This window comes from Caretta caretta, chromosome 18 (genome assembly GCF_965140235.1).
Source record: "Caretta caretta isolate rCarCar2 chromosome 18, rCarCar1.hap1, whole genome shotgun sequence".
Lineage (NCBI taxonomy): Eukaryota > Metazoa > Chordata > Testudines > Cheloniidae > Caretta > Caretta caretta.
This window is the reverse complement of record NC_134223.1, coordinates 23,702,161-23,719,137: the sequence shown is the minus strand read 5'-3', so window position 1 is coordinate 23,719,137 and position 16,977 is coordinate 23,702,161. Positions and strand designations below refer to the sequence as shown.

At 42.6% G+C, this 16,977-nt stretch overlaps 1 protein-coding gene across 2 annotated transcripts; it reads right to left on the bottom strand.

Moving 5' to 3' along the window:
• Nucleotides 1–178: 178 nt before the first annotated feature.
• PARK7 (Parkinsonism associated deglycase) lies at nucleotides 179–13,280 on the bottom strand. 2 transcript variants are annotated; one of them, XM_048824671.2, is made up of 7 exons: nucleotides 13,127–13,280; nucleotides 9,118–9,292; nucleotides 7,183–7,284; nucleotides 6,425–6,484; nucleotides 4,733–4,802; nucleotides 2,335–2,421; nucleotides 179–713 (listed from the first exon to the last, which is right to left on the bottom strand). In XM_048824671.2, exons 2-7 carry the CDS (start codon nucleotides 9,205–9,207, stop codon nucleotides 553–555), a joined length of 570 nt encoding a protein of 189 aa, XP_048680628.1. In that variant the 5' UTR covers nucleotides 9,208–9,292; nucleotides 13,127–13,280; the 3' UTR covers nucleotides 179–552. The 2 variants fall into 2 exon arrangements, with proteins under 2 accessions (XP_048680628.1, XP_048680629.1); XM_048824672.1 differs by lacking the exon at nucleotides 13,127–13,280 and adding an exon at nucleotides 12,800–12,824.
• Between the last annotated feature and the right edge of the window lie 3,697 nt (nucleotides 13,281–16,977).

The following is a 16,977-nucleotide window of genomic DNA, read 5'->3' as shown; positions in this document are numbered from 1 at the left end:
AGTCTCTAAGGTGCCACAAGTAAACAATTTAATCAGTCATCCATCAGGATGTCACAAGAATTTGCACATATTTCTAGGTTTAAATTTTTATGGAAATTAAGATCACAACATTACTAACCAAACCGGTAAGAAATATTCTGGCATAGTTTCAAAAAATGAAACAAAACACAAGCAGAAATCCACTTTTTAAACCGATTTCCTTTCCTTTTTATTTAAGCAAGCAAACAAGCTTCAGAATCACATGAACAAAAACTATTAAACATAATGCTATTGTTTACATTCACAGATCTTTCTAGTGCAGAAGTTTCATTAGCTACCAGATCCATTTAAGTCCATTTCTTTAAGAACAAAAACCATTAGCTTGTGAATTATTCCAGTTCCTAATATAAGCGTTACTGCTAGTTACATCAAATGTTGTGCTAAAGGAGTTCACCCACAATTAGATTTTATGGAGAAGATAGCTTTTTGATTATTCTTAAGAAGAGACACAAGAAACTTTCCATCTGAGTTTGTGTTCTTCTCCCTCTCCTCCCCTTCATCAAGATTTCTGTACTAATCTTTCAATATAAGAGGAGCCTTCACTTGATCAGCCACCTCCTTCCCCATCAGTATTTCAACAATAGCCAGGCCAAACTCAAAGCTGGTGCCAGGACCACGGCTGGTGAGAAAGTTCCCGTCCTTTTCCACACGGTTTTCAGAGTACTTGTAGTGTTCTTAAAGAGGAAAAACAGAACACAGAAGATGTTCAGGCTGATGCAGCTCATGCACAACTCCAGTAGCAATTTGGCAAATTCTTCCAGATCTGCCATACTGCTCAGTACTGTTAGCCCCAAGTGTTCAAAAATCATGAGTCAGATCCACCAAAACCATGAGATTAAAAAAAAAAAAAAATTATTGTGTTCTCTCTAACTTCTGGCTTTCAAATCTTTAAAGCTTTTCTTTGTTATGAGGCCTAGGATTTTTTTTAAATAAAAGTTGAGACTCTCTCCCAATCACATGCTTATGGTTAGTGCTTTAAGGAAAAAGCCACAATAAAAACCTCACAGTAAACCCCTCCCTTCTCTCCCAATAGCTGGCAACACTTGTACTGCTAATTAAGACAGTGTGTGCTTCATTAATTAATGCCTGTGGCTTGCAAACCTATCACCTTCTCGTGAAAGCTCTGATGCATTAAACTATGCTTTTAGATACATCTTGGAAATTCATCATATTACACATTAGAAAATGCTACAGTGATTTCCATTGAAATCTACAATCCCTCAAAGGTTCATGTATCCACTTCATACTGTCTGTGAAGGGAATGGCTTTGATACTGCAAGACAGGTGAAAGGGCTGTATATCTTGTATGAGGCCCTTAGCAATAGTAGTGCTAACTCCAGTGCAAAGTCCATATTGAGTGTTGGCATAAAGCAGGTCATCTTTCCAGCATAGGCCATTATTCCTAAAAGCATAGGAATTAGTGGCCATAACTGGCTCCAGATGAAAACGTGCAACTAAGCCTCACCTTGGAAACGAAATCCCAGTGTTGGAGAAGCCAACAGCTAGTGCCAAATGGAACACTAGAGCCTTACCTGGACCCCATTCTAGGAGGAGGAAGGGACATAGTTCAAATTGACCAGGACTAACTGTACTTAGACAGGACACCAGGTAATATTTTAATCAGTGCTGTATGGATTTGCAACACTAGTCAATAAGGAAAACAAAACAAAAGACTATCCCAGAGTGACACAATTTAAGTTACCCTAAACCAACATATACCCTAATAACAAAGCCCGTCAACACTGAGAAAGATTTACAGTGCCTCTTAATTCTCAGGGTATTTCTAGAAATCACAGAACACCTCTATAAACATGATGTTAGGAGATTTTCAAGCTCCCTCTGGGAAAGAAGTGGTGGATACCCTTCCCATCTTCATATTTCCCCTTTTCTGCTACACTCTCCTCCCCTCCTTCCATTTAGTGGTGAGAAAGTGCAATGAGAAATGTGCATGACATGCCTTCCCCAAATCACAGCAGTTTGCTACATGAGAAAAATATCACCGTTGACAGCTTGGTTTTCTGGAAGGTAAGAAGGGAACCATTTTAGTTTGGTTGCTGGGTTTTTTTAAAGTAAGAATTCAGAAAGGGGAGAGCTGGCAGGCCTCAAGTAGGAGAGGAAAATGGTCCTAGCAGTGTTTTGTTGAGGCCGCCTCCACTCCACGCCCCCCCCACCCTTCTTTCTGGTGAGTGGTAATACTGAAGGGCACAGGTCCGTGGATCTATTTCCTCCACAGTATTCAGGACAGATAAATGCCAAGTTTAACACATCCATTTGCCTTTTAATATTTATACCTACCTCCATTCATCATTTTATCTTTGGCCAAAGGGTGTGTTGTAACTTTCCTCCCAAACCCTATCCCATGTGCCAGCAGGGCAGTGGGACCTGCAAGTAATACAAAGTGAGCCTGTCACTAGTGTAAACTCCATTGGAGACAGGTACTTTTTAACAAACATTCAAAGAATGAGCCTCACAAAAGCCTAGGAGAGGCCTAGCATGGATGCATACACAGTCTAAGCCCACATGAGAACTATAGAAGAATAAATGCAAGGCCCCAACAGAGAAATACAGGTATCCTACATTTCCTTTAAACAAAATCAATCCCCCAGGGGAGAGAACGTACATCAAAAACCAGAAAGTTATTAAGTTCTAAATCTTTGAATAAAAACTATTGTCTTGCAGATTAAGTGATCACTGTACTTGATTCCCATCTTCTACAACAAGTCATACTGCTAGGATATCTGCTTAAATTGGGGGAAAGAGGCAGAATATGACACTGAACAGAGAGCTGCTAACAAGGATTAATTACAAATATTCTGGGGGAAACCTCACAGTTGACAGTCAACTGTGTGCCAAGTGCCCAAGGAAGGGTATTAACATACAATATCTTAGCCAAATCATGGGCTAGGAGCTGTAACTTTTTTATTTGTAATAACAGCATTTAGAGGAGATAACACTTCCCATTTGAACTGAATTGAGGAAGGAATGTAGCAGAAAGTTACATAACAAATGACCTAGAAAAAACCATTATGGGAATTCCAGAAAATAAGATTTACCAGTTTCTGCGTATTGTTCAAGTTTGACTCATCGGCCAGTTCCAGGAAAGAAGCAACTTGTGTTATTCAGCTAGAAGTTTGCTTTGCAAACAGTTATAATTAAATCAGTGACTCTTTTCAAGTGAACTTCCATTATTATGAATGGTGTCCTTTACAGAACTGTTGAAAATTCATCTTGATTGTTTATAGCAAAAGCAGGAGGATAAATAGAAAACTACTGTCCCCCAAGTGTGAGGAAATTCAGAACTTTGCAGGTACCTGGGATAAGCCATCAGATAAATCTAGTGATAGCAAATTAAAATGACATTCTGTACTTCCACAGCACTCAAAAGAACAAAGACATATCAGAAACAAAAGCGAAAGAGGCATTCCAAAAATGCCTATGACTAGACTAAATAAATACATTTTATACATGTCAATGGGCAGAAGGAAATCACTTATGAAAGCCTTTTCCCGACCACTACTTCATCTAGAGTCGAACTAGTAGAGCTGGCACTTGCTTATATTACTTTTCATACCTCAGACACCTCAAAGCACTTTATAAAGCAATGAATAAGATACCTGGTCATGCAGTCTGTCTAGGAGCCAAGCCAGGCAAGAATAATTCTCGTTACCACTGCCATGTGGATGAGGAATGGTGAACCTGTAATCTTATATTTACAATTTTTCCTCCAAAGCTAAAGGGCAACAGAGGGCCACATTACTTTATGTCTGAGAAATTTATATTGACGGCGTACTACCAGCACATAGCTCCTGGCAGAGAGACTGCTAGTGTAAGCATGTATTTTATAGAACACCCTAGTATATTGCTAGGGCCTTACCAAATTCATGGTCCATTTTGGTCAATTTCATGGTCATAGGATTTTTAAAAGAATCCTAAGTTTCTCAATTTCAGGTATTGAAATCTGAAGGTTCATGGTGTTGTAACTGTAGAGGTCCTGACCCAAGAAAGGTGTTGTGGGGAGGGTACAAGGTTATTGTAGGGGTGTTATGGCATTGCCACCCTTACTTCTGCGCTGCTGCTGGTGGGGGTGCTTTCTTCAGAGCTCAGCAGCCAGACAGCAGCGACTGCTGGCTGGGAGCCCAGCTCTGAAGGCAAAGCTGCCGCCAGCAGCAGTGCAGAAGTAAGGGTGGCATGGTATAGTATTGCAACTCTTACTTCTGTGCTTCTGCTGGCATGGCACAGCCTTCAGAGCTAGGTGCCTGGCAGTAGCTGCCCCTCTCTGACTATCCAACTCTGAAGGCAGTGCAAAAGTAAAGCTGACAATACCATGACCCCCCCTAAAATAACCTTGCAACTCCCCCGTGATCTGCTTTTGGGTTGGGACCCCCAGTTTGAGAAACACTGGTTTCCCCCATGAAAGTATAGGGTAAAAAGTACACAAATGACCATATTTCATGGCCGTGATGAGTTTTTCACGGCCGCGAATTTGGTAGGGCCCTATATATAGCGTTTCACTTTGTTAGATTATAGCTCCTCTCCCCCCTCCATTTGAACTCTATGCATGTTACATTTTACTCTTGCTACTGAGCTATTGGGACACAACAGTACTGAAAGAGTTTTCTAAAGTAGGTAGTTACCCAGACAGTCCTTTAAAGCAGCCAAGTAGGTTATAATACAAGATAGTTCATTACTGTACCTGCACAAATAGCAGCAATTAGGCCTTTTCTGTTCTCCTGGTCCACTAAAATGTCTTTCACGGCAGGAGACTGCACAAAGAAATAATATTACATTAAGGAATTATTTAAAAAAAAAAAAAACCACCCACAAATCATGCTGCACGATCTGTAATACATACAAAAAATAGTTAATTATGTAGAGAAAGTAGATCAGGAATTTTTAGTGTTATGAGACAGGGAACAGTCAATCAAAAGCTGGAAAATTCAAAACCAATAAAGGAAATACTTTTTCACACAAAATGTGATTGAACTTTTGCCACAGAAAGTAGCTGAAGCCAAGAACTCAAAATGATTCAAAATGAGACTGGATATTAAGAATATCCAGAGTTATCAACATAAGGAACATTTTGGAAGTTATAGTATACTTCATGCTTCAGGGCTTAAGCCAATTGTTAACTAGGAGAGACAACGAGACCAATTTGCTGGGTTAAATTATTCCATATCTGCTTAACAAGGGTTTTTATTAGGGCTGTCAAGTGATTAAAAAAATTGCTATTAATTGTACCGTTAAACAATAATAGAATACCATTTAAGTATTTTTGGATGTTTTCTACATTTTCAAATATATGGATTTCATTACAACAAAGAACAGAGTACAGGGCTCACTTTATTTTTTATTATAAATATTTGTGCTGTAAAAAAACAAAAACAAAAAAAGTATTTTTCAATTCACTTCATACAAGTACTGTAGTGCAATCTCTTTATCATGAAAGTTAAATGTACAAATGTAGAATTATGTACAAAAAAATAACTGCACTCAAAAATAAAATATAAAACTTTAGAGCCTACAAGTCCACTCAGTTCTACTTCTTGATCAGCCAATCGCTCAGACAAACAAGTTTGTTTACATTTGCAGGAGCTAATGCTTCACCTGAAAAGTGAGAACAGGCACTCACATGGCACTGTTGTAGCCGGCGTTGCAAGATATTTACATGCCAGATAGGCTAAAGATTCATATGTCCCTTCATGCCCCACCATTCCAGAGGACATGCATCCATGCTGATGTTGGGTTCTACTAGAGAACAATCCAAAGCAGAGTGCAGATCAACGCATGTTCACTTTCATCTGAGGCAGATGCAAGTATTTGTAATAAAAATAATAATATAATGTGAGCACTGTACACTTTGTATTCTGTGTTGTAATTGAAATCAATATATTTGAAAATGTAGAAAAACATTCAATATATTTCAATTAGTATTCTATTATTTAACAGTGCAATTAATAATATTAATAGAGATTTTTTTTTTAAGTTAAATTGCGTGAGTTAACTGCGATTAATTGACAGCCTTAGTCTTTATGCCTTCCACTAAAAGAGATGCTACTGGCCATTGCTAGACAGGATACCGGACTAGATTAACCTTAAATTGGATTCAGTATGGCAATTCCTAATTTCTTATGGCATCAAAATACTTTATATCCTGTTCAATAATCATTTACGACAACATGTTGCATCTCCATACTACAAGTTATAACAGAGTACTTCCCCATTGTTACACTGGATAACTCTGGCTAAGACTGCAGCTGCACAGCTTACTGTGTTTTTTTGTTTTTGTTTTTAATTAAATGTTGGGTTGAATTTGCTGCAGTAGCAGGAGAATAAGCAACACTTACAGATATATGGGCAGGCCTGTGAATTATCTTCATGATTTTACCTCTGACAAATTTTGAGCTCCTAGGTTACCACCTGGCAGGACCACCACATCATACGGCCCCTAAACAAAGAAAGAAATGCTTACTTAGCAGAATTCTACAGAAGAGGAGCATGCACGTTCACCCAGGGGAGTTTGTCTTTATGACTGTTAAAACATACTAAAATGAGAAGCAGAGGAATTCTACCTTTTCTGCTTCTGAAAGGCTCTTTACTCAAAACGAAGTCTGATGAGCAACCAAAATATTTCACTTAATGGAGCTACTAGAAAAACACTGTTTCGTTTTCCATATATCAGGCCAAGAACTGCTGGAGAAACTTGATTTGAGGCAAACTTTGCCTACACAATAAGTCTTTGTGGATGGGGAGTTTAGTGCTCCAGAGTGTGATTGGCAGCTCTGCAATGTGCTAATAGCTGCTATGCTGCAAAGCTCCCTAAGCAGCACTTCCTTCCTGAACAGAAACTTTCTTTTGTTCCAAATTATGTTATTTTGTCAGAGAGTCTGGGTAACATGTACAGTAAAGCTCGGAGTTAAACATTTTACCAAGTCAAATACCTGGACAGAATGTTAAAAATTGTGCAAAACTAAGATACTGTGTTGCAGGACAACACTAGAAGGGAGAGAATTAAATTATGTGCCTCTGGGTTTGTGCAGTGCTGCTACGATCAGTCAAACTGGGCGTTACTAATAACCTTCCAAGTCCACTGCTAACCTGTGAAGAAGGTCCTGTAAAGCATTATGCTAAGTCAGTATGACAAACCTCTTTTCTGGCATCTTCTAGACTGGCATCAGGACAAATGAAGACATCTCGGCTGCACTGCACTGGATCTTTTCCTGTTAAGCCTGCAATAATCACCTTGATCTGACAGAAAAACAGACACCATTACAACAGCAAAATGCTCTGCTTTAAGGGGGTGCAGATGACAATTCTGAAGTAGTATGCAGAGGTATATTTTGTTTAAAAGATTATTTAAACCAAGCAATAGTAAAAGCTGTAGAGAATCAGACTAAAACCAAAGGTTTCCCACCTCAGAAGTAAAATTAGATGAGAAGTACCTGCAGTAAGATTAGTTATTTGAATCTGGAAAGTCTAACAGCTGTATCACATAATCCAGCATTCCACAGGTTTCTAGATTAAAGTAGTGTCAGATAAGCAGGCCTGCTAAATGATCCATTATCTTTTTGGTCCTGGTTCACAGGACACTCTCTAAATCGGTTTATTCAGCTCCAGACTCCTGACTCTCAGCTACTTGGTCACAGTTCCACAGATGTGCACAGCACCCTATAGGGAAAAATAAGGAAAGATCTGTGCTCTAAGGAGCACCAGCACAAGGGAGTGAACAAATTAATGGGATGAAAAAGAAGGGGAGAGGTAGCACTTTATTTTGGCTGTTTCATGTGCACAGACTTGAGGTTCTGGTCATTTAAATTCTCACTTTGCAGTTTTGGTTTTTTTAAATCTTATTTATCACTCTTGCACCTGATCAAGATTGGATTATTGCCTATACTTGCAGGTGCACAAGTGATAAATAGGGAGCACTCTACAGGTGGTAAGTGAGAGACTGCTAGCTGAAAGCAGAGCTTCAAGGAGAGATCTGAGTGAAATAATCAAGGTCATTAGCTTGATGAATACAAAGGGGTCTAGTCTTCCTAAGAAAAAAGAAAACTCTCTCCACTAACACAGGAGTTGCACATATTTTGAGAGGATGATAGATACCTAAATATCGGCCCTAGTCACTACTAGGTTCACAGCGTAAATGTGTTTACATTGTTTGGAACACATCCACTTTAATATGGCTAAATGTAAATGTATACATCTAGGAACGAAGAATGTGGCCATACTTACACAATGGGGGACTCCAACCTGGGAAGCAGTGACTCTGAAAAAGATTTTGGAGCTATGGTGGATAATCCCACCAAGTGCAATGCTGCGGTCAAAAGGGTTAATGCAATCTTTGGATGCACAAACAGGGAAATCTTGAGTAGGAGTAGAGAGGTTATTTTACAACTGTATTTGGCACTGCTATGACCATTGCTGGAATACTGCGTCCAGTTCTAGTGTCCACAATTCAAGAAGGATGTTGATAAATTGGAGAGGGCTCAGAGTGAACCCACAAGAAAAATTAAAGGATTAGAAAAGATGCCTTATAGCGATAAATAGATTGAGCTACTTGAATCTATCTTAACAAAGAGAAGATTAAGGTGTGACTTGATTGAAATCTGTAAGTACCTACTTGGGAAAAAAAAAATCTGATAATGGGCTCTTCAATCTATCAGAGAAAGATAGAACACAATCCAATATCTGGAAGGTGGAGCTAGTCAGATTCAGATTGATATATATTTACACCTTACTTCCAATGAGAATAATTCACCACAACCCTTGGTAAATTGTTCCAATGGTTGAATCTCCATCACTGACAATTTCTAAATCAAGATTGGATGCTTTTTCTAACAGGTATGTTTTGGCCTATTGAATCTATGAATTCATATTCTGCAGCAATGAGTACTTGTTTGTATGAGTGAGCATCTGTCTTTCAAACCACAAATAAAAGGGCCCAGTTGCATGTTCATCCAGGAGCCCACTGAATAAAACAATCTCTCCATCACTGAGGATTGATTCAAGGTGAGAATACTTGGTAAATATCTTTTGTTTTAACAAATGGTCATAAAAAGTTCTAGTGGTTATCATACTCACTCCAGCCCTTCTCATAACATCAGCGGGGATAACAGTTTCCATCTCCTCTGCTCCTTTAGCCAGAATCACTAAGGCTCTTTTTGAGACCATGTTTTAACAGCTTTAAGGTGTACTTCTGATTTTCACTGGACCCCACCGCTACACTGAAGCTTCCAGAGCCCACAAAGCAAAGAGTCTGCTCGAGGAACAAAGAGAGACTGTTAGAGGGTGAATCCCCTAGACCAGAGGTTCTCAACCTTTTTCTTTCTGAGCATGCCCCCCTCCTCCAACATGCTATAAAAACTCCACAGCCCACCTGTGCCACAATAACTGGTTTTCTGTGTATAAAAGCTAGGGCCAGTGTTAGGGGGTAACAAGCAAGGCAATTGCTAGGGGCCCCATGCTACAGGGCCCCCCACAAAGTTACATTGTTCAGGCTTCGGCTACCAGTCCAAGTGGCAGGGCTCAGGGACCTGGGCTTCAGCTTTCTCCCCTGGGCCCCAGCGACTTTGGAGGCCCCCTGAAACCTGCTCGAGGCCCCCTAGTTGAGAACCACTGCCCTAGACTTCCTCATGTGGTGGCGATTGATTTTTGTAAGAAGCCATTATTTCTACCATACTGCATCATAAGAAATTTATGAAGGACCTAGATCATTTTGTTTCTAACAGATTATTTACAATAAAAGCCTCTTCTGAGCGGGGCAATTCTTGTGCCTTATTCAAATGTTGCCCAATAGCGAAATGCACCACAGAATAGTACTGTTTTGCACTTCTGTACCATGTTTAATTGAAAAGATCTCAAAACAGTCACAATGCTGTGAATTATGCCACCACTATTTTACAAGAGAAACTAAGGCACAGAAGGGTTAAACAACTTGTCCAATGGGATACACTGCATCAGTCCAGAGTTGGGAAGAGAAGCCTGGTCTAATTAAAAATGTTACACAATATATATTTGCCAGTGTTAATGTTTAAGGTGAACATCAGATTTGCTTTCAGAGTGCACACCCACACTGATGGGGAGAGAGATTATTGACTCCCACCTGAAGTCTTGTTTACAACTCTTATTAGAAGGGTTTAAACTAGATTTTAAACCCATATTTGGTATTTAGTTTCTGGACAGCTGATGCAGGAGGAGTTTCCTCTGATTTGTAACGATTCTACCCATGTCTTCACATGTTTGATTCATATATTTTCTGGCATTTCCCAATCTCTGTGGGGAAGAGGGTGGGGAAACTGCCCTGAAGTGACTGAATAGAACAAAGGAAGATTCTTTTTAAAAGTGAGACTCCGAAATAGATATTTAAGACTAAATGTGCAGAAGATTTTCAAGAGAATTTAAATGAAGACTATTAAGTAGAACTAATCTTGTGGCTTCAGCACATAAACTACATATTAAATTCATGTTTATGGTGACAAATCTTTTGTTAAACACAACTTACAAGTGACTTTTGGGTCATCAGAAAGATGGCAACATTGATGACCACTGGGAATGGAGGCATTTCACAACTCACCCACTCTGTTTAGCAGGGAGTTTTTTCCAGTAAGGGGGTTTCCACCCAAAAATGCACATGCAGTTTGGGCATTCTTTATAAGAAAAAAATGTTAGATACAGTCATCCAGACAAATTTGGAGGTTGGGGGAACAGGATTTGTTAAACTTAATTTTATTGTTCTCTGCTTTGCTCTGTTTCTTCAGCAGTAGCAGCAGCAGCGATTAGTGAGCAACAAGCCATTTTCTGTACACATTCACAAAAGACATGGCCAAAGAACTGCCTTTTCCTCCTCTCTGCTATGGACTTAACTACCATTACATCTTTGCACAGGAGCCTGTAAAAATACTTTTTAAAAGACACATTGCATACTTCTGCTATGGAATTCACTATCACAAGATACCACTGAGGCTAACAGTTTATGCATATAAACGGATCTAAAAAATATTCTACTAAAGAATGGTCGGTTACAATAGACAGAATAAGAGGGATATAAAACCTTCCTGTTTCAGGGCATAAACCAGCCACCAGTGGATGGGATTAAGAAAAAGCTTCCCCTATAGGCAGATTTAGGGAATAACTTTCCACTGCACCTTCCTCTGAAGTATGTGGTAACCAGCCACTGTCAAGAGACATGATACTAAACTACAGTAAATTGACCTCTGGTCTAATTTAGTATAGAAAATCCTAATTTATTACGGAGTTTTATCTTCTGCCAATTAAGTACCAAATCCACTAAGCAAGTAAATTGACGCATGTAGTCATAGCAAGAACTTCCAGTCACTGTGTGACTAAGGGAGTACTAAAATAAAAGAGCTGATATTTTTCTTCAAAAGATCCACAAGAATCTGCAAAACTCATTTTCACAAGAAATTGGCTAGCTAATAACAAACAGGTTGAAGAGATGTCAAGCATGGTTCATGTATATATACACTACTTAAATATGGAAGCTGTACACATTTTGTTTGTATTCCTCCTCTCTGCCCTTTATAAATTTTTTATCTTCAGAGACTGTAAATTCTTTGGAGTAAACTCTATGTCCTCCTCTGTGGGCATTTGTGTACAGTGCCTAGCACATTGTGGGTGCTACCAGAATAAAAACAGTAATTATTCATGGAGATTGCAGAGCCAAGTTACTCAGAACAAGTCCTTGATTTAGCACAGGGGTGGGCAAACTATGGCCTGGGGGCCACATCCAGCCCTTCAGGCATTTTAATCAAGCCCTCATGCTCCAGCCGGGGAGTGGGGTCTGGAGCTTCCCCTGCTCCGTGCATGCTGTGGCCAGTGGGAGCTGCAGGGGTGGCAGCTGCAGGGGTGGTGCCTGCAGACAGGGCAGCCTGCAGAGCTGCCTGGCCACACCTCCGCGTAGGAGCCAGAAGGGGGATGTGCCACTGCTTCTGGGAGCTGCTTGAGGTATGCACCGTCCAGAGCCTGCACCCCTCCCACGCCCCAACCCCCTGCCCCAGCCCTGATCCCCTCCCACCCTCTGAACCCCTCAGTCCCAGCCCAGAGCCCCCTCCTGCACCCCCACCCCAGAGCCTGCACCCCGAGCCGGAGCCCTCACCCCATCCCACGCTCCAACCCCCAATTTCGTGAGCATTCATAGCCCCCCATATAATTTCCATACCCAGGTGTGCCCCTCAGGCCAAAAAGTTTGCCCATCCCTGATTTAGCAGGTTGACTATGCATGGCAAATAAATCTCCTATTATGCAGCTGTCTGTAGTCTCATGGTGCCAATTTTGTGCAGGCACCTCCTACTATTCCAGTGGCAGCCAGTAAGTTAAGATCATCCTCCCTATATGGGTAAATGCACATTTCTGGGACCAATGACTGCTGACAGATGCAAATAGGAAAGGCAGCCCCTGGAAAGCTGGGGACAAGATGGTGTCCTTTTAAGGCACTAACCCAAATGCAGAAAGGAAAAATACTATACATGAGCCAGAAAATAAATATATTTTAATGGCTTATGAACTCAGCCAAGCTCGACTGAATATTTATGTCCCAACAGCTATTTTTAAATTTAGGGGATGGGGCATTTGAATGCACAAGATTATTTTTTCAGAATTTATAAACAAAAAATAGGAAGAGGAATAGCACAAAATTATACTGCAGAGTGATCAAGACCACAGTGCCAGCAAGAAGAGACATTAAAGAGATTTGTAGCCACAGGCGTGCGGATGAAACTACAGACGGGTCAGACCCTGAACCTACATGGGCACACGCAGGCAAGGACGGCTGTTCGTAATCAGCCTGCGCCCTCCATCAGACCCCAGGCACACCCCTGCTATTTCAGACTCCAGAATGCCCTTAGCAGCCTGGGTTACGGCTCGCACCCCGGCGCCCCAGCAGGCTACGTTCGCCCGCCTCACTCCCGGCCTGTCGGACGCGCTGGGCCTGCAGCGGCTCCGCTTTGCAGGGCAGCGGCTCGCTGACAATCAATGCGGCAAAAACGCTGATATTCATGGGGAAGAAAACCAAGGCAAAGCTCCAGCCCAGCCGGGAACCCTGGAACTCCGCAACCCGCAAGCAGCTCCTTACCTATGCGGCGGGCAGGCGGGCGGGCAGGCAGGCAGAAGGAACCTGCTTCCATCCTGAAGGGGCCTTTTATTGGCCGCAGGAAGCATGCTGATGTCACGGGCTTTGCAGGCTGGCTGTTGCTATTTCACATGCCTTCAGACCTTCCTCTTTTTTGTCGTGCTCGGACAGATGCATTTGATAACTTAGCATTTTGCTTTAAAATAGTACAATACAAGTAATTTCTGCTTTTTAGTACTCTGTCCTCCCTCCAGGATAAATGGAACAGTCCTACACCGCCCCCTGAAGTACACGCTCTTCTTGTTAACCCATTTCTTGCCAAAACACAGCACGAAGGAAAGTAAGTAATAAGGAAACCTGACTTTTAAGTACTAAACGCTTCCAAGTCACCAATATTTCCATGTAAAAGAATCAAAACGAGTGCCTGAAAAAAAGTAGAAGATTACACCTAGAGAAGAAACTGGCTGTGAAGAAAAGAAAGGACAAATTTGGCACAAGGAATGAAAATGTTTCACCCTTTGCTCAGAAGTGAGGAGGCATTTTACTGTTGCTGATATCAGTTACAATTATGTCAGGGTTTGGAAATACTCTTTCCCTAATGATGATAACACTTATTTTATTTAATAAAATGTAAAGGTGCCTATGAACAGACATCTCAGCACAGCACAATAAAATAAATGCAAAGGATAAAGAACTTACCAGGCTAAATATTAACTATGACTATTATTCGCAAAAAGAAAAGGAGTACTTGTGGCACCTTAGAGACTAACCAATTTATTTGAGCATGAGCTTTCCTGAGCTACAGCTCACTTCATCGGATGCATACCGTGGAAACTGCAGCAGACTTTATATACACACAGAGAATATGAAACAATACCTCCTCCCACCCCACTGTCCTGCTGGTAATAGCTTATCTAAAGTGATCAACAGGTGGGCCATTTCCAGCACAAAACCTGGATTTTTGCCCCAGATCCCTAAATGGTCCCCCCCAGGATTGAACTCACAAGGCTGGGTTTAGCAGGCCAGTGCTCAATGAGCTATCCCTCCCCCCATGCCAACGTTAAAAGAAGAAAAGAGATGAGACTTTAAGGTGTGCGCGGGGCGGGGGGGAACGGGGGGGTGGTCCTGGACGCTGGCAGGCGATTACCCTGGTAAAGGAGGGCTCTAGCCAGCACTATTTGGATTGCCAGCCAGGGCCTAGTGCTGATAACGGGCATGCATGAGGGCAAAATCCTGATTTATTGCTTGGCACGCTGGGCTTTAGTGTCACTTCCATGGGCGTCCGAGCCCTGGTCACTGACGCCTCCAGCCAAGAGCTGCACCAGCCACCGCGCCCCCCGCACGGGCGGTGCTGCCGGGACGGGGCCTACAGCAGGTGTCAGGGGGCGGGGGCCTAGCCTGGGCCTCCCCCTCAGCGGGCGCCGGGGGCGCACAGACTGAGGGGGCTTTGAGAGCTACGCCTCCAGTGGACGCCTGAGCTCGGGGCACCCCGCGTGACGCGGTGCTGCTGCCTCGGGACCTTGACGGGTACGGGCGATAACGGCTGGCTTCTGTGAGGGAAGGTCGTGACCTTTAGGCGGGGAGGGGGCGCTGACAAGTCGAGCTTTGAGCCTCTCCCGCAGGCCGCCCGCCCGCCCGCGCAGGTGACGGGGGGCGACGGTGACGTCACGAGCGGGCGGGAGTCACGCCACCTCCGCAGCAGCAGACCCGCCCCCTGGCGGATGGTCAGCGCTGTGTCAGCGTGGACGGGGCAAAGCAGGGTGGGGGCTGCTCGGCCCCGCCCACGGCCCAGAGACCCAATCGGGGCTGCAATAGGCGGCCCGCCTCGCGAGCGGCTCCGCCCATGGCGCCCTCCTCTTTTCGCCGAGGGGCGGGGACCTCGAGGGGGCGCCGCCGCGCCCGCTGGGCGGTGAGCGCGCAGCCCTCGTGCCGCAGGGATCCGCAGAGACCGGCCCGCGCGGCCGCGAGCTGACAGCAGGCGCGTGCTGCTCGCCCCCGAATCCGCAGGGGCTCAGGACACGCCGCCATCGTGTCGGGTCAGCGCCACCGCGGCCCGCAATCCGTAAAGGGTCGGTATGCCCTGCTCCCAAGCGGGCCCCAGTGAGCATCAGCCCCTCCAAAATCCATAGGGGGTCAGTCCACAGTGCCCCTCAGCCGGCATCAGTGTCGGCACTACCCCCCTCCGTCGGGGACCCGTACGTACCGCCCCAGGTTGGCATCATTATTGGTCAGCACCACCCAACCCCGGTCCGCAGTGGGCTGGTGTGCAGCACCCTGGCGTTGGCCGCAGCAGGGTCGCTATTAACCCCCACCCCTCCACACACACTCCAGCAGGGGATTAATAAGGGACAGAACTAATCTCTCCCTAGGGATCCTCCCTTCCAGAGAAGATATTAATATAGCATTATCCACCCCCTCCAAGAACCTGATGCTAATGTTTCTTCTGTTCGGAAGCAGATTTTCTCCTCTCTTCAGTTAAAGTATGTCTGGAAACATTCCATTATTACCCTGGGGCATCCCTTTCATCTTCCACTTGATCAATAGTCTGAAAACCATTAATTGAGCTCAGACTAACAGCTGAAACCAAACAACATGATGGATCCAAATTTTTGTGTGTGTAAGCAGGTGCTTGTTTTATGAGAGAGCAGACTTGTCAAATAAACTTTTTTATTTTAGCCCAGGAATTCTAAGAAGCATCCCCTTTCTCAGTTCCTTAAAAGAAGGGTGAACTTGTTAAAAACCTTCCTAGAAAAATCAGGGACTTGAAAATTTTCAAGTTGGTTAATATTTATACAGCACTTTCAAGTTTTCCTTTCAGTTGGCTAACACTTAGGACTTTCAAGATATAGGACCAAGTTCTGCACATCAGACTTATACCACATTGATTGAGGCAAGATAGGTGAGATATCTTTTATTGGACCAACCCCATTGACTGAAAATCAGGGCAGAATTTAACCTAAGCAGCACGATGTAATTGGAAAGTATTATTGCTCAGAATAAATTCTGATATAGAGTACTAGTAAGTGTAAATTATTAGTAGTATTCACATTAAGCAATACAAAATCTGTAAATCTAAACATGATGAACAGTGATTGTTCTGTAATAACTCTATCTTTAGTTAATATGTAAATATAATTTTAAAAATTAATCTTATTTTCTTTTGCTGTCACAGTGCACTCAAGTCTGCCATACTGCTGCCTTGTAAGAAAAAATGTGCTAAATCTAGTGATGGGAAATCAGCTGCTTCACTTCTGCATGAAGGGTCACATTGCAGCCCACAAAATGTCATTCAGAAATTGAGATCAGTAGTAGTTAAATTTATCATAGTTCTGACGTACTCACTTTTTTTCATTTGAGGACAGATTAGAATTCATGGTGATAATTTTAATGTTATGGGGGTTGTTAACAACCTATACAGTGATTAACACTCCCACAGCTGAATTTCTGTGATGCAGTTCATGGGATTTCCCAGTCTGCACAATCTGCCAAACACTCATAGCAAAACGCTGCCCTGTATTAACTATACGCAATATGTACTGCATCATACCTTGTTCTTGTCTGGAAGCTACTTTATTTTGGCAGCACCCTATATATAATACTGATAGGCAGGTTATACATGCATCTGGTTACTAAAAATGTGTATTTTCAGAGCCACCTAATGAATTTGGATGCCCAATTACTATTAATGGGACTGACTGTCCCAAAGCCCTGTGTCTTTGAAAAAATCTCAGGCATAAAGTTTATTAATGTTATACTTTTGTACCTGATTTGTTATTGTAACAGACATAATGAGAAGGGCATTTACAAACAGGTAGAAATTACAGAAAACATTTTCGTATTATGCTTGGATAAAG